General features: G+C 36.3%; 1 protein-coding gene across 2 annotated transcripts; it reads right to left on the bottom strand.

Annotated features, from left to right (window-relative positions):
- Window positions 1-332: 332 nt before the first annotated feature.
- Window positions 333-18,147, bottom strand: pip5k1aa (phosphatidylinositol-4-phosphate 5-kinase, type I, alpha, a). Of its 2 annotated transcripts, XM_082185803.1 has the most exons (16): window positions 17,910-18,143; window positions 17,519-17,636; window positions 15,575-15,609; window positions 14,982-15,071; window positions 14,251-14,381; window positions 14,024-14,141; window positions 13,390-13,542; window positions 9,198-9,497; window positions 6,604-6,800; window positions 5,875-5,958; window positions 5,750-5,798; window positions 5,563-5,647; window positions 5,305-5,475; window positions 3,655-3,781; window positions 3,426-3,519; window positions 333-2,226 (listed from the first exon to the last, which is right to left on the bottom strand). In XM_082185803.1, the coding sequence occupies exons 2-16, from the start codon at window positions 17,559-17,561 to the stop codon at window positions 2,224-2,226; spliced, it is 1,680 nt and encodes a 559-aa protein (XP_082041929.1). In that variant the 5' UTR covers window positions 17,562-17,636; window positions 17,910-18,143; the 3' UTR covers window positions 333-2,223. The 2 variants fall into 2 exon arrangements, with proteins under 2 accessions (XP_082041929.1, XP_082041930.1); XM_082185804.1 differs by lacking the exon at window positions 17,519-17,636 and having other exon boundaries at window positions 17,910-18,147.
- Window positions 18,148-19,013: the final 866 nt, after the last annotated feature.

Genomic DNA, 19,013 nt, shown 5'->3' with positions numbered 1-19,013 from the left:
CTTCCCGGTCGCGGCGTAGAAGTATATTTGTAAATACGTAGCGCCCACATGTGGTCGGAGGTCACGTGTCTGAGAACAGGATCGTTCTCTCCAAAAATGTAAATATCCTCAACTTGTTGTTCCAAACTATCCTCACCTTGTTGTTGAACAATGAATATTAATGTAATTTTGCCTAACATCTCTTTTGTTTTTTGTTTTCACAGGAATAAGTCATACAGTTTTGGAACAACGTGAAATTTAAGTGCAGATGTAAACTCTAAAACACATACAATGCCTTTAACAGGCTTGAAGAGATCATCTGATAGTAAAGCATAACACAGGAAGTTGATCTATTGACATTTTTTCAGTGTTGTTTATTTCAGTAATTTGCATACAGCATGAAATGTTACAATATTTTCCACTCCAAAAGTCTCAATATCCTCTGACAGAGAGCTGTAATACATGAATGTCATTGTAAGAGAGAAATATTTTAAATTATTTTTAAAGCTACTACTTAAGACAATTCTCAGTTTGAGGCAATAAGCATTTTCAGAGCAAACAGCAATTGCACTAGAATCCCAGATCGTGAGTGTACAGTAAAAAAACACATTCACCAACCCAAACAAATTTATCAGAACTTGCATACCGTGTCACAAAAACCTGCGATAGACAATTTGGAACTTGAGATAAAGAAATAAATTACAAGCAAACATACAAATAAATATGACTTTGTACAGGAATGTCTTTTTTGTTCATAAAAATTGTCACAGAAAAAGTTACAGCAATGTTCCCTTACTCAACTACGTATCCATATTTCATATTTGCATCTTCATCATTAATGTCTCTGCATTCAGGCTGACTGATTAGCATGCACATTCAAAAATGATGAAAAAAATAAGTTTTGTTCAGGATTTAGTTTAGTTTGACTTCAATTCTCTTAACAAAACCGAGGCATTAAGAGAAGTTCCTAAGCTACACAGTCTATGTAACCTAAATTTCATTAAAGGATACCAGCACAGATGCTATATATTGTTTTACAGTAGCGGTTCTGCCAGGTCTGTCTTATTGTGCCCTAAAAAAAACTGCCATTTTAAAATCAATGCTAAAAAAGCAACAAAAAAAAAACATTAGTCCTGCAAGCCGAAATACTGAATTAGGTCTTTTATACATGGTTTAATATTTCTGCCAATGTTACAAAAGTGATCTGTTGTCTTGTTTGCTTTTGCCTTCTTTTTCTTTCTTTCTTTTTTTTTTTTGCAAACAATGTAAAGTTTAAGTAAATCAATCTCCAAACTTACTCCAAATATTTTTTTTATTAATTATGTTAATAGGTCAGTCACACATGAAAGACTGATATTTGAGAAAGAGAGAGGGATACTGTGTTTTTGTCTAGGTGACCCATGCAATCCGGCACAATCCACTTGCAGGCGTCATGCACAGTGAAAGGCTTCCTGTTCATTACAAGGCAAAATAACTCTTGTGATTAAGGCACATATAAATATTCAAAAAACATCACAGTACTGCATTTGAATCAATTTCTAAAACCAAATCGAACCTATTTTACAGATTCAAAGTTTTGAAAAAAAGTGTCTTGTTACATGATTGTTCAGGCAACCTGATCTGGATTGACTCATCCAACACGTTTTTGTTTTTTTTGGGGGATATTCATGACATTTTCCTAAAATGTCTTTAAAACTCACAACCTGCCAAATGTCCTTTCTTCCCTTAGCAAAGTAAATAACGACTCCAGCAGATAGCTCTCCTTGGCAAACTAAGAGGAAAAAAAGACGCATGGTCAAATTAAGTCCTCAAAAGTCCAGTTTGTTCTCCAAAAGCCAGTCACATGATGCAAAGTTCTCATCACTGTTCTTCTGCTGTGAACATTATCAGGTCCTGGGAGTTCTTTTAAAAATGAAACTGTTTGAGAACAGTGATATCACACTGTTGAGGTATACAGTGGCATCTTTCTTTTGGTTCCATTTCTTAGCAGCAATATTGGATGTACTGACATCCAAAATATATATATAAAAGGGGGGGGGGATCTTTATCCTAATGTTTTACAGTCTTATGAACGTGCACTTCTCTCTTTTGTAATCCAGATTCTCCAGTTTTCACTTCCTCGGATGTTTACAGCAACTCCATCTTACTTTCATGCTTTTCATTTTCATCCTGTTCCAATATCCTTAAAAGAGAGTAAATCTTTGTCTTTGAGGGCTTTATTTTGTCCTGTTCATCCACAGTCTTTCACTGCAACAGCAAAAGAAAGAATAAATAAAACTCTTTTACAACAGGGTAGAATGACTAGACAAGTAATCCAGCATGCTTTGTAGGAGGCAGATCACATATCCTGTTAAACGACACAAAGACCACATTGTAATTCGCAAAAGTGCATGCACTCTGAGGATAGAGAGATCCTATCTTATTTGTTTGTTGGCATGGTAGACCAGAGGTTCCCAAATGGTTTCACTTCAGATTTTCTATTGTCAAGTGGTAACACAATAGTGTAGCAAACTGGTTATCGTACTAAAACTAACAAAAGTGTTGTGAAATCAAATATTCAAACCATGAATAGCTGGGACATTATGCAAACTTATTAAAGGGATAGATCACCTAAAAATGGAAATTCTGTCATAATTTACTCACCAATTTACTGTCTGTAACCAAACAGTTAATAGACCCCATTGACTTCCATAGTATTTGTTTTTCCTACTATGGGAGTCAATGGGTTCTTGGGCCTGTTTGGTGGCCCATATTCTACAAAATATCTTCTTTTGTGTTCAGCAGAAGAAAGAAACTCATACAGGTTTGGAATAACATGAGAGTGAATAAATTATGACAGAAGTTTCATTTTTGGGTCACTATCCCTTTAATATGGCAGGCTGAAAAAGATGACTGACAAGTTGTATATGCATAAACAACAGCACAAGTATTATAATATAAAGTGTTATAGATTGCGGCAGCTCCTGTTTGCTATTTCAGCTGACACAGACAATTGCAAAGACTTCAGATGGCGCCAACTCTGGATCGACATACAAAACTATCAAATATTATCCTTATATTCTAATCATTACAAGCACAAGTTGTAATTGCTGCCTAACATTTTCACTGGTTGTGCTTAAATTAATCAAAGCACATAACATATTATATCAAGGCTGTATAATACTGCCATATGGACTTTACTTTGATACACTGATCTCTGACTGATAACAGAATATTTCCAAAAATTGTACCAATGAAACAAGCGTTTTCTGTAAAGCTGCTTCGAAACAATATGTATTGTGAAAAGCGCCATACAAATAAGCTTGAATTGAATTCAGTTTGTGACCAACTAGTTGAGAACCACAGTTGTAGTAGGACATAAAAACACTTTACTCATGGAATTTACTCTATGTTGTTTAGTCTACTACACTGAAACAGATTGCAGCCCAGAACAAAATGTCTCTTACTTCTGACGTGCTTGTCTGTGGAACAATCTCACTGAGTGAAATGACTTCTACATCCAAACTTTCCCCTGATGACTGGGCAGCTATACTGCTACGACTGGAAATGAAATGCACCAATAGACATATTTATTATTAGTGAAAACAGTGAGTATGTGATAAAATGAATATTAGTAGTTGTAAAACTCATCTTTCATCAAATTCAACCTAATCATCTAGTCTAAACATCACATACCTCAGAACTGGAGTGTTCGTGGAGGGCCGAGAGCTTCCAGGAGAGGTTGCTGACAGGGTTGTGTCAGCTGAGCTACTCGTGATCTCATCTTCAGTGACCTGTTGTGGGAGCAGGTCAGGACGAGCACCTGAAAAAGAAGAAGTGCCAAAAGAGTGAGCGCTCCTTAGTCAATAATGATTTAGTCAGGGTTGAAGGGGAAAATCATGTTGATAATGTCTAAATCTAGGCCTCTAAAATGTCAGATGATTCAAATGCAAAAACCTCAGAGAACTGGACAGGCTTTATTACATGCATGTGCTGTAGGGGGCAGACATTTACAGCTCTCATTTGCTCTGTTATCAGCACACAAGGCCATCTAACTTTTAAACTACACCGTTATCATGCAGTATCTGCTAGCATTGAAAACATAGCACAACATGAACAATGTTTTCCATACTAGCAAGGGCAAGTTAAGCAACCCTGGCCACACCGCTGAGACCCACAAGTAGAATCTAAGTTTATAGATTGCAGGCAAAAAAGTAAGAGACCCATTCTTCTCAGATCAGAGAGTTTATACATTTATCAAAATCAAGCAATCATCAAAACAACACAGATGTAGAATATTAATATTAATGCCTAAATTCACTTAGATCACAGGATTTACATTAGTTTCAAGAGTTTTATATTTAATCTATTCTGACAACAGCAGTGCCGGGGTCATCCCTATACGCAAAGTACGCATGTTGCGTAGGGCCCCTGAACCACCAGGGGTTTGGATTCGGTTTCCAACAATTATGAAAACATGATCCAGCTTTCTGTTCCTTTCCTTTAAGCAGAGCGCGGTCACCATACGTAACGTCCAAATCAGTCAAATCATGTAACGTCACGTGTAAAAGAGCATTAAGCTGTTAAACAGGTGACTTTCTGTCCACGCGATCAAAGATGGAGAGAGACATGGACAAGTACAGCGGGTGTGCGTTTCAAGGGACAAATACCCACAAAAATATGCCAAAATGTCCATCTTGGGGACTTTTAATTCAAACCATCTGCTCTCTCTGTCATTTAATGTTAATCAAACAACAAAAGAAAACGAGAGAATCATTCACTGCTCTTCACTGAATAACATTAGTAAATTTAATATGAATCAGTGAATATGTAATACAGTGAAGACTATGTAATGTTTTATTTTATTTATTTATTTTACATTTGATTACTATTATTAGTAGTAGGCTAAATTGTTCATTTCATGCATTTGTCCTATTGTTTTTATTTTATTATTATTGTATTTTTATTTGTTTATTGTATTAATGAACTTTACAACTCACTGTTGTTGGTTGACAGTGAAACTGCTCTGAAAGAACAGATTAAGGGTCGGGGGTCATTTTTCGGTTTTTATGAACGCATTGACTGACAGGAGCCCCTGGGCAAAGTTTGGCTTAGAGCCCCCAGAAGTCCAGGACCTGCACTGGACAACGGTATAGAATTTTACTATCTATATCTATCCATCCCAACGCAGAATCACCAAGGAAACTTCCAAAACTGATTGAGGAAACAATCGCAACTATTTTTGAAATAATTCTTTTGGTTACCACAAGAATTTACAGTCTTATCTTGCTCAGACACCCTGCTTAACCTTCCTTTTTCTAGTTATCTCTCAATGTGTTCTCCTACCGCTGTCTCCTTGAGTGTCTGGGCTGGACAGCTGCACTGTAGTCTGCTGTGGCTGTGTTTGTTCTGCTGCTACAGGAAGGGATTGTTGTGACTGTCCAGATACTGCGATGTTTGACTTCTTCCCAACAGACACGGTTCCTCCTCGACTTTTCTTTGAGGGAGATGTTTTTACTAGCGTAAGAAAGAAAAAATGATTTTTAATGTGTCAGCACTTTAATGCAGCAGTTGCAAACGTTTCAATGTAACTATCAAACTTACAAGTTGGTCTTTTGAAGACTGCGCTGCACATAAACTTCTGGAAACGATCTGCGTAGAAACTCGGCCGGTGCACAGATACCGTGTCCTGCAGAGGACATCATCAAATAGTAGACAAAACATAAATATTATTGTTCTATTTGTTACGTTCACTTTTTATTCAGTGTTTGATATGGGGTGTGTGACATACCCCATCATGCAGCAGAGCTTTCCATGAATGCTCCAACTTCTTTACAAGCCTAAATACAGAATGTTATTAGTAAGTTATAGGGATTTATTATGAAGAAAACACAAAGGTGTGGAAACAACGTCTACCTATAAGATTGAAGGATATCAATGATGCCAATGAAAACCAGCAACCTTTCTCCTTTTGAACTGAATGCTGGAATTCCTCCCATACTGCAAAGAATGAAAAAATATTGCACATTAACAGTTGTGCAGGCACAAAGTAATAATTTCTCAGTAAGAATAATCATAACAGTACAATAGCATCTACAAACTAGGGATGTCACACTGAGTGACTATACCTACATTTTTTCTCATATTTTTTGGTTATAATAATTATTTATCTGCGTTGAATTTGTTTAAATTCCAAATAAATGCTGTTCTTTTGAACCTTCGATTCATCAAAACATTCTGGGAAAAAAATGTATCAGTTCCACAAATATTAAGCAGCACAACAGTTTTCAACATTGATAATAAGAAATGTTTCTTGAGCACCAAATGAGCACTTTAGATCATGTGACACTGAAGACTAGAGTAATGTATGCTGAAAATTCAGTTTTGCCATCACAGGAATAATTTACATTTGAAAAAATAGAAAACAGTTATTTTAAATTGTAATAATGCTTTGACTGTATATTTGGTCAAATAAATGCAGTCTCTGCATCAGAGACCCATTTCAAAAATCTTACCGACCATTAACTTTTAAACAGTGTAAATTATTACAAAAAAGGTTCTATAGCCAAACACATACAGACAGTCTTGTGGTATTTTTTGGTGCTTTGTAGTTTCAGCGGTGCCAGCCAAAGGTTGATCACTCACCTTTCGTATGGCTGTGGTGAACTCTTGCCCTTCGTCTCCCCTTGAATAGACTCAATGGCTGTGCAATAAAGGGGCTTCTGGCCTGGTGCCTTTTTCTGGGTATCGTGCACTGCAGTAGACACCTCTTCACCTGCCCTGTCCAAGTTGTGGATACCCATCAGCAGACTGTAGTCCATGATCTTAAAGCTCTGTAGTACCTATAGATAAAAGGATATATAGAGGAAGTGTGACAGGCACATTTAGCAGATTCAAAATGTAGAATGGTTCAACCAAATATGTTTTTAAATGGGTCATGAATTGAGAATTAGAGGTTCTATAAAAATATCCTGTAAAATAAAGAACTCAAAACTTTCTTGTTATTTGGACTAATAGCTTTTATCAAAAACCAAGCTCAGAAAATGACTCGTTTCAGATTTTGTCGCATTATTACATCATAGTGCGATGAAAGGGCGCCTCTGCAGAAGATTAACGCCTACTTCTACATCATTGCCTCTTCAGCCCTGCCCACCGATGCACGCATGTCATGTAGTGGTAAATACGAGACGGGTGCAAACACAGAATTACTCCGGCAACAAAACCATAGAGATGCCTCTAAGGTTTACAAAGTGTTTTGCAGTGCCAAGTTGTGGAAAAACTGTCTTTGCATTGCCATCCTTGTGATGCATAAAGTGTTTATGCATTCAGATCAAAAAGAAGGTCGAAAGCACTTGTCAGAGGCACAGAACTTCTTTTAGCTTTAGGTAAGTGCTAAATTACCAGCTTTAGGTAAGTGCTAAATTTTGTAAGGTAAATTACCAACAAAATCCAATCAGAATTAAATTTTATATAAGAATTAAGATTATATGTGTTTGCGCTTGTTATAATAGGAAGCAACATAATAGGCACAGGGAGGTGACAGACGAGTTACCCCTCCCACTTCTGCTAGTTTTATTGAGATTTCTTATCCCGTGCAAATTGGCCATTAATATTACAGACGTCCTGTGGTAAAGTTACATTACTCCATCTACCCTTGTAAAACTAATCCTGTCCAAATAGGGCTTAACATTTAGAAAACTTTATTTTTTAACAAAGTTTAAGTCAGATCGCATCAGTAAGACACTGTTTGTTTGCTTCATTTTACTGCATATTCATTTTTGAACAAGACAAAGTTTGACGCAGACTTTTCAGATAGACTGAAAATAAAAGATGCAGTGCCGACTACATTAGACCCTACAGTAATGTTGCATTACACAAGTGTGAGTAACAGTGTTTAGCCTATATGTTGCTTGCTTTGGCTGATACAGATCGTTTGATATGTACTGAGTATTTATACTGTAGCGCCGCAGTCAAACTGAATAGTTGTGATAGTTGCATTTGCAGTTCTTTCCTTTTCTTCGGCATTTATGGGGTTAATGAGTTGGATTATTGGATACAGAAGCACATAGAGAACGCTGCTTTTGTTATTGTTTTGATCTAAGTCATTCACTGTGATCATGAAAAGCTTCAGTGAGCGACATCTGTTTTTTTTTTTCAGTAATACATTACAACATGCTGCATTTTATTTAAAACACGACACTGCAAATGACAATGTATACGTTTTTCACTTCATCGAAAAGGATGAACTATGAATAGTCTACAAGACAGTGTGACAAAAAAAAAAATTATACATTCATTCATAATTCCATTTACAAGAAACAAACACCGTAAAAGTCATCCTTTTTCAATTATAACTGTGGTAACTCCAAGTACTTAAACTTTAATTTGCCACAACCAAGACTTGTAAACCATATTTAACACACATAAATGTTTCACAATGTTGGCAAATGTTTCTATGTAACAAGATATTTTTCAGCATTGGAAGTTTTCAAAACAATGCCACATGTGTAATGGCGGGGACGTTGAAATTATTATTTTAATATGCAAATATGTTAGCCATTTATAGCTGTTGGCGTTTTGAAAGTCTTGAATGTTTACTTACTGGAACAAAACAGAGTGTTTGAAAGAGAGCGTCAAAAACAGGATAGAAAATAGGTTTTTACTTCTAAATTAGGATTTTTTTCAAACTTTTTTCGGTCTCGCCCCCCTATAAACCTTTAAAAAACTATTTTGGTTCGATTCTGAGAATACTATGAAATAATATATTGTGTGCCTTATTCTGTGGAAGAAGCCATATCATCTCACAGAAGGATGTTTTCAAGCACTCATCTGATGTTTTGAAGTGAGTAAAAACATGTTACTAAATGTTGTCTTTTGTTTCATAAATGCTTCTCATGTTTGGAAAGATGTTTGACGCATGTTGCTTTTTCAAATGCATGTTATAAGAGACACAAACTAGCAATGCTTTAAGACAGAGCAGCATTTAATACTGATCACTGACAAGCTGCACAAAAAAATTATTCTTGTTTACATTCTATCCTCTTTACTTGTCATTTATGTCGACGATCACTCCTGTAGCTCAACCAGTAGAGCATGGCACTAGTAATGCCAAGGTCATGGGTTTGATTAATAGAGAATGCATGTACTGAAGGAATGAATATCTTGAATGCAATGCAAGTGGCTCTGAATAAATGGGTATGCCAAATGCATAAATGTATATGTAACTTCTGTCTCCTTACCCGACAGTCTCTTTGAATGGTCCTACAGAGGGCGTTGTAGTGGTCACTCTCCAGCAGTATGCCCTCAGGCATGTCCTGCATAAAGTCTAGGTCTTTGAACGTGGGCACACCCTTGGACTTTTCTTTCGGCGAAGCACGTCGCTTGTATGTGGAGCCCTTCAGGTCGAATTTATGGTGCATGGGTACAGCGCATGGCAGCAGGTTGTTCATCACTACGATTCGGATGTTCTTCCCCTCTGCCTGAACGCAGTAGAGACCGTAGAACTTGGGAAGCAGCGTACGCATGTTCTGGTTCAGGTTCTAGAAGACAAATGGTGAATTATATGCAGGAAACTACTTTGCTTATAATGTTCAAACAACAATAGAATGAACTAGAAAGTATTTTAGAACGAATTTTTTTTTTGTAAATAAATTAGAGCTGTCAAAATTAACACGCATAATTTTTTCAGTTTAACACGTTAAAAATATTTAACGCAATTAACTCAGCATTTGTTTTTTCCAGTCATCCTTTGGCTAGTGTAACATTATATGACCACGCTCTTATTCAGGCAAATGTTTTTAAAACATTCAAGTGCGATAAGACACAAAAGAGAACGCGGGTCTGTGAATCTCCTGTCTATGTGACACACACACGATTCATGCGCAAAGAAAGCCGCTTCAGACAGCATTTAAACGGACAAAACACACAACATTATGCCAAAAGGCCATTTTTTTCCAGAGTATCCTCGCAAGCAGTCTTAAATAAGGTTACATGAAGTCTTAAAAGAATGTTAAGAGTTGTGAGAAAATGGGATGCGTGTCAGATCCACGCGATGCGAGTCAGGTCTTAAAGTGACAGCAGCCCAATAAACCTGCTGCTGTCTGTCAGAAGTGAAGTCCTGTCTCTTCACCTGCAAAAAAACGCATCTAGGCACGGAAGATAGCATCGTCCTTTTTCTTGTTCGGAAACCTGTGGACTCGATGTCCTGACAGCCTATAATTCACAATAATTTACCATGACGATGATAAATTGAAATACAATAACTACCAAAAACCCACTGAATCACGACCACTCCTACTGAATACCAATCTTATCTGCACTGAGAAAACGCAGAGCCCGGCAAATGACTCCTTCTCACGACGTAATATGATGCGATGTTGAAAAAAAAGAAGAAGCTTTTTTTTAAACACGTTCAAGGACACGTTCAATGTCTTGCAAACAATTGTAAATCCTGCATTACCTATTCATATGGTACTTTCATACAAGGTTATATATGAATTAGGGCTGGGACAACGCGTCAACGTCATCGATGACGTCGACGCAAAATATGCGCGTCGATTCGTCAGACCCAAAACAAAGATGGCGGCACCGGAGAGTAGTAGCAACACGAGTGGCTCCTCAGACTTATGAAGTGCAAGGCGGCACGCACTCGTTCCTCTGAGAGTGACTGAGAGTACGGCCCTGTCCCAAATGGCGCACTTCATGCGGACTTTCGGTCTCGTGGACTTGAATTGCGCGTGCTCGCTGAGTCTACGAGTCCGTAGGCCGTCCCATTCAGCATTTTACCGCTCTGAAGTGTGCTCAGCAGCGCCCCCTTTGTACCCTTGAAGCGGTCTTCCACGAAGCCCGCATAGATGCAGGCTCCACGCACTTTAACTACCCAGGAATCCTTGCGAAAGGCCAATCAGACAACAGATGGGAGGAGATTTCACTCACGGATAATTGTTGACATGGCTGTGAAGAAAATATTACTGTTTTTATGACCTAAATGTACATTTTACCAGTTGTTACCTACAGTTTATACAAACATTATGGTCATCGACCAGTGGTTGATGTCTCAAACATAATAATAGCGTGTTTAATAATACGATCGCATTATGATTCATTAAATAAATAGAACCGAATGGCAGGGCTTTACTGAGTCATATGTAAACATAGTATGAATATTGAAACCTGTAAATTGAAAAAAATATGTTTAAATTATGTTTTAAAATTGTAATCTTAGTTCAAATGGAACATTATGTATTATTATGTACAACTGTATACATCATTTAAATAAGCATGATTTATCTATTGTCTAATGCCCAGGTGATATGCATAATATCAAAATATAGAACTGTAAAATTAGGCTGTGTAGTGGACATGCAGATGAGACGTCGGAGCGCAAAAATGTGATTTCTCCTGTCCAACAACAACCAGACCGTTATTTCCGGCGTGCCGATCGAGTCTGTCCCAAAAATACCTCTCAATGCGCCCTCGTGGACTCGCGCCAAGGGCCCTATAGGTCTGCACTACATGACGTCACCAAAGTGTGGACTCTGAGGAAGTACACAAGTCCGGAGTGTGCCATTTGGGACAGGGCCTACTTCTTGCTAGGCTCGAAATTGCGCATATGACAGGGCGCATATATAAGTACGAGAGAGAACCCCGGCCGCGCGCGCGCACTCACCGTCTTCAAACAACACGAGCGCTGTCTTGCTCTCTCTCCCTCGTGCATATTAATCAAAATCATTAGACACGATAGAAAAAGGGCGGAAGACCAAAGTTTCACATGGAGCATTCTGAGATTTTTTTTTTCTCCTGAATTACCGTGGAGTGTGAATTGTGCTAAAAAATAAACTGCCGGGATAATCACACAACGCGTGCCGTAGGCTACACGTCCACTTATTACACGTCCGATTCGCGAACTAATGACTCATTTGAACCGATTCAATGATTGGTTAAAACAACTGATCTGCCCAACACTGAACTCACACACTTGTGTTGTTGTCTGAATCGGTGTATAACAAATCGGTAACACTTTACAATAATGTTCCATTTATTAAATTCAAGTTAACTACTTTAGTTTTTTTTTGTTTTTTTGTTTTTAAAGGTGAGTGGCAGAATGTATTACTATACGTTGTTGTTATTTTTATGTGAATGAAGAATTAAAAGATGCACTTTTTTCAGTAAGCTAGGACTATGTGTTTTCAACAAATGTTCAATTCTGTTGGTTCAGGAAGGACGCCATGACAGGCTGCTGTTAATTTTTATTTATTTTTTGTTGGAAAAGCACTCTCTGTGTTAGCTTAAAGCCCTCAAGTTTACATTGGTTACTGTATTCTTTCAATTGCTCTAAACAAGTATTTTGGGTGACCTTTTTATTTTTTTATTGAATGCTAGACATCAAGTTGTTGTTATTTTCATCTGAAAGAAGAATTACAAGATGCACTTTTTTTCAGTAAGCTAGGCCTGTGTGTTTAAGGCTTCAAGGTTTTATTGAATGCTACCTCTGACTAAGAATGCTTTACTTTGCACTTGTATAGTCTTTTATTTTGGAATTTTAATAGCAATAAACATATATTGCAATGTTAAGAAATTCATGTTTTTTTTTCATTCAGATATGTAAATCAACATGTGTAAATTTCTATTAGTCAATAAATGGGGAGATAATCGATAGTCGAATCAAATTGAAATCGAATCGGACTGAAAAATGAATCGTTAGATTAATCGATGAATCGAAAAAATAATCGCTAGATTAATCGTTTAAAAAATAATCGTTTATCCCAGCCCTAATATGAATTAAAAAAAAACTGCAATATGCCCTTTAAGGATAATCAAAGAACAAAAGAAAAAGAAAATCACTCACTGCTCTTGACTGAATAACTTTTGTAACTTTAAGGATTAATTTATAATATATGCAGTGAAGACTGTTAGACCTAACTGAAAATCTTAAAGCACTGTTTACAAGATTAAATGGGTCAAAAACAATGAAACCTGGTCTGACACTGGGCTAATAGAAAACATTTAGCCCTGATATATTGAAAGGCATAGGTGAATGTGACATTTATTATGGGTTTATGTGAAGATTGTTTGCCTAATAAATGTTAAAATGTATACCTTTCAATTATACTGTAATGCTGAATGGCTATAATTAATGGCAAAAACTGAGGGGAAAAAATCTATTTCATAGAGACATCAGTAGCGGTATTGGTATCGGTGATGCCTTCTTTCATAAAAAGATGCAATTAAACAAATATTTAGACAACGGTCATTATGTTGTTTCTACATTATTTTGGAGATTAAATGTGAAATTATTACAATATAAAAATATACTTGAAACGTCAATGTTAGGTGCGATTAATTGCAATCAATTACAGAAAAATGTGCGACGAATTAGTTAATTTAATTGATTGACAGCACTAAAATAAATACAAAGAAACCCTCACTTACCATGAAGTAACCTGGCAGGAGTGTTTGCAAGAATTCTGCCTCTTTGTGTTGTACAGTCTTAATGATAAACTCATCATCAGCAGAAACGTAGAAGAGAGACCCGCTTGCTCCAGGGTTAGACAACTCGATAAGGGGTTCATTACAAAGAGAGTACTGCAGAAAACACACACACACACACAGCAGATAACATATGACTGGAGTGTTGCATGTGTCCATCACTGAGAAGAGCTTTTGTTCATTAAGTTGTAATCTCAAGCAAGAACAGCAAAAAAAATTTATATATATATATATATAATCCTATTAAAAAAGAACTTGGACTGAACAAGACAAAACCAAATTAACCTTTTTAGATGGAAATTAATTGATCATGCATACATTTTTTATGGCTTTTTCAGTTAAAAAGACTTCTTTGACCAATTAATTGAAAAAGAACCACCCCACAATGGCTTTCAAGCAAGTTTAACTCTACACAAACTCAACAGTAATTTCCAGCTGATGAAATATTTTAGTCATTCACAAAGATTCCAGTAAAACAAAACACATGACTATTACAGGTCTAAAACACACAATTTTAAAATTCCCATATATTTCCAGGAAACCACGGGAACCCCGTTTAATGAACAAACAAGATTACCAGGTAGTCGTCAGGTCGGATCCCAAACATCTCTCTGAAGTAGCGGAATGCAATGGGAGCATAAGTTTTAAACTTGAAGTCACCATGGTGATGACCTGGAGTTGAGCTACTGCCTTGACTGAGAGGAAGACAAATACAAGCACGTTTAAGTACACAACGTGTGACTACTAAAGCCAACCGTTCCGTCATCTCATGGCTACTGTATGCAGACACGTGTACAAACGCACCTGGGAAAGAAGATGCTTTCTACCACTTCGAAGTCCTGCATGAGCACATCTCTTTCTGGCTTCTGGCTCAAGCTTCCCACGCTGTGTGTGATGCCCAGCTGAATGGCACCTTTCAAGGCAGATGATGTGGTCTAAAGATTTTCAACAGAGGGCACATGATGAGCAGAATAAGAACATGGTAATGTGTAAAGGCCCGTTCACACAAAGAACAATAACTAAAAAAGTTATGATCTTTCATCAGCTGGAAAAAAATGTGTTCTGAAAGTGATTACAGTGATATTGTTTCTCTGTGCCGTTATCGTTATAGTTGTGGTGTGGACTCTGCTATTCTTTTATATTAAGAAAGATTTTTAGAACCATGTCGTTATCGTTATAATTATCGCCCTTGTTGTAAACGGGCCTAAGTACACAAAAATACAAGACAGTTAATCTGTGACTATGCAGAAATATAGCACTAACGCATGGGTCTTTAATAAAACTGAAAGGGAGGCCGCAATAACACAAGGCCTGCTAGTTTTACCTGTATTTACATGCCCATACCATTTACTAGGCTATGTCATTGTGCCACACAGATAACACAATAATAATATATGTAGATATGACAGATTCAGGAATGTGTGTCATTAAACTGAGATTGGAAGTTGAACTGCTGATTCTTTTGATCTGGTCTTATCTCCAACAAACATCTATTTTGAAATATTTACAGGATATCAAAAATACACAGCTCGAACCTTTTTATACGTAGTCTCCCCTGTAGGGTCAATTCCTCGGTGGCCCAAGGTCTTTTTGTTCGTCTGGGATGAGCTTGAGATGCTCAGACCCTGAAAGATAATGACAGCTCAATAAACACATCAGATAAGACAAAAACTTTGAACCAAAAACATAAAACCATTTATATTTAAAGCAACTGTACAACTGTAATGCCAGATTTTTTTATCTGAAACTGCAATGACTGACAGTTATACAACCATAGCAACAGATGGGACAGAACAATCTGATACTGTATGTCAAAATATAAGCAAACTAATAGACTTGCCACATGTTCTGTGTATGTTTCTTTGTCCTTCATTGTATTACAAATTTTTCACATGATCTTTTTATAAACTATGATTACTTATAAACATTTGAAGACAATAATTAATTTATAATTTCAAATAGTTAACTTAAATAGTAAATTAGTTTTTACAATGGTATCAAAATTGGTACAAAGAAGAGAGAACCATGACATTTTTCTGGTATTGGTACCGACTACTGGAATTTTGGTACAGTGACAGGACAATGTGAAGTGGAATGTGAATATGAAACTATTAAAGTATATAATTACCTCCGAAGAAGCCATCTTTCGATTTCCAGGAACACCTAGAGTAGAAAAAAAACAAAAACGTATCAGTGAAAAAAGCCATTAGGCATTACGGTGCATGTATGGATCGCAGCTAGTTGAATTATAATAAAGTATAAGATTCTTGCCAAGTAAAAATACAGAGCTCACACTTCAATATGTGAAGCATGAAACTATCTTCTTAGACTTTGCCTTATGCACTTTTCCCTATGCACTGGGATCCTAACCAGACACTGAAGTGATTATAATCTGCTTTTGTGTGAAAAGCTACACCACAAATAAAATGCAAAAAAATGCAAATACAAATGCTAAATAGCTTTTCAGACTTGAGATGTGTCGTTAACCACAATTGTGAGTGTAAACATGCAGCATGCACAGACACCTGGGTTTCAATTCCTTTGTTCTTCCATGAAAACACTGTAACCCAATCACACCAGCTGAGTCTGAGGTGGCACTACGATTAAAATAAAGACAAGCACAACCCAAGCAGTCATGGGCCTACTACAGACTGTCTACAACACTGATATTCAAATTAGAGATCATATGCAAACACAGCCACACATGTGCTTCTACACACATGCATGTACCTTTCTGCTGGAATAACCTCCAAAATAAAGACATCTGAAGAGTGACAACAGTGATTAAAGAAACAAAACAAACATTTCTAATTCTACTATCACTAATGAAATATTAAAAAGTGAGCATCTTTAACAGTCCATTATCATATCTCATTTTGTTAGAAAGCATTCATCACTTATCTGAGCACCATAATACACATTTATATTATATATGTGCCGCTAAACACTATTATAAGAGCTATTGGATATCTGCAAATTATAAAATCATCATGTGTGCTAAACTGAAGGGCAACAAAAAAGGAAGAAAAAATAATAATGAACAACATCCTGCCAGCAAAAACTACAAAATCTAGGTGAATTAGCTAATTATTTTGATGTAATGGCTGATAAACAATAAATTACAAATTTGGCCATTCTATTTATATATATATATATATATTGTATGCTCTATAGTACCGGTCAAAGGTTCGGAAACAATACTATTTTTAATGTTTTGGAAAAAAGTCTCTTCATCAAGCCCACATTTATTTGATCAAATACACAGAAAATACAGTAATATTGTGAAATAGGCCTATTATTACAATTTTAAAAATGTTTTCCCTTTTTTTAAATATACTTAAAAAAATATAAACAAAGCTTAATCTTCATCAGCCATTACTCCAGTCTTCTTTTTTGAATAAATGCTGTTCTTTAAAAAACAAAAATCAAAGAATCCTGAAAAAGTATCTCACAGGTTCCAAAAATATATTACCGGTAAGCATCACAAATGTTTCCAACAATGATAATAACAGAGTATCAAATCAGTATATTAGACTCTGAAGACTGGAGTAATGGCAATGTAAATCCAGCTTTGCATCACAGAAATAAATGATATTTTAAAGTATATTAAACTAGAAAACCACTGAAATAATATTTCACTTTTTTTTCTGTAGTTTTGATCAAATAAATTAGTCTTGATGAGCATTAGAGACTTCTTTCAAAAACATTAAAAACTGTAATGTTTCCAAACTTTTGACCGGTACCCGGTACTAATATATATATATATATATATATATATATATATATATATATATATATATATATATATATATATATATATATATGTGTGTGTGTGTGTGTGTGTGTGTGTGTGTGTAATGTATGGTTCAGTGTACTAACGTTAGCCTATACAGTGGTGATTGTTCCACGTGTGCTCAAAGCACCATAACTACACATTTCTTGCATTTAGGAAACCACACGACTAATTTACTATAGGTGAACTCATTCTTTTGAAGTTAGAGCACAGTAAAACAGCTTAATCTACTTTACACGAATGTGTCATAAACAGCAAGAGGAAATAAAAAGCTCTTACTGGAGCTCGCTCCATCCGTGGAAACTACAGCCGGCGTAGCCATTTTCTGGCGGAAGTTTCATATGGTCCTGCTTGTTTTCACTTGTGGTTTATGCAACACACACACACACACACAGCCCTGAAAGATCGCAATGTCCAAACAAAGTCTGTTAGTCAACTCAAACCTGAAGGAAACTAACTGATGTAAGGTTACACAAAGTTGCTTAACTTAGTGTGGCAGTATTTTGCCATGATATGTAGGGAGTGTGGTGGTTACACACTACTTTAACCTGTCTTCCTTTTACTTTATCATTTAAAAACACTCGCTATATAAAAATGTGTTTGTTTGCTTACTTGCATACTATGGCTTAGTGGCTAGATACCCACAACAACAACAGGTAAGAGCGCTTACCTCAACTTAAATCTCTTCGTTTTTTACTCAAGAATCAAAAACAATATAGTTAAACTTCTGTTTATGTTCGCAGAACGGCTCAATGTCTCGTGCGGACCTCTGAGGTACTCGAAATTGTTGTTATTATTACTTTACTGGGTCCATCCGAATTCCGAAGTAAATAACCCGCTGAATCGCACGGAAGCGTCCTCGCTCCTCTCGAGCCTCCTCCCAAAACAAGCGGAAGTGACGTTGTTGTGACGTTGAATGGCTCATTCTTGGACAAATCTGTTTTCTACAGGGGGCGCTCGACTGAGAAATGCCACTCCAGCTTCATTCAAAACCTTTTGCACTTTCCCCGGACATTTGGTCATTTCTAAACTTACAAGAATAGTTCACTGAAAATGAACGTAAATTAAAGCGGTCACAAAGGACCTGTAGCCTGAGTGTCTTTTTTTTGCTTTAATAAAATGTGCTTATAGGCAAAAAATGCTCAACAATAATTACATCTAGGCTATTACAAATCATGTGCAAACCTTACAGCTTAAAGTAAGCTTTGACTGAGCTGAAAATACACTGGAAGTTTGCTATATAAGACTATTTTATGGAAGGTAGTTGCAAGTCCAGTTACATTTATAGGCCTATATAAAACGCTTTTTTACATAGATTGTTTCAAAGCCGTTTCATTGTATAAACAGTAAAAAACAGCATTACTGTTGTAAAATCCACTTATGAAACGACTTCAGTTTTAGCTGTAAAGAAGCTCTATGGAAGACATTTTCAGCTCGGTTTCGTTAAATGTGAATTCAATTCAGATCAATAACGGTGTCAATGTTGCAATTACACAAAGTTTGGAAAAAGTTCATTTTAGCTATAAAGCAGCTCACAGAAGACAATGGTTATTATTCAGCTCAAAGGATAACATATTGTTGCCTAGGATAACAATAAGGATTTCTTTTTTTTTCTTTTTTTTTTAACATTCTGGTATGTATTAAGGAACATTATATTTCCATAAAGGGTAGGCTAAAGAATTATACCATTGTGGGTATTTTATCCCTACATTTATAATGTCACTAAATTAAGTATAGATCATAGATGCTGAAACTCCATTCTAACCTAATTGAA

This window comes from Leuciscus leuciscus, assembly GCF_965113295.1.
Source record: "Leuciscus leuciscus genome assembly, chromosome: 12".
Taxonomy (NCBI): domain Eukaryota; kingdom Metazoa; phylum Chordata; class Actinopteri; order Cypriniformes; family Leuciscidae; genus Leuciscus; species Leuciscus leuciscus.
This window is presented reverse-complemented; position numbering and strand designations above follow the sequence as displayed.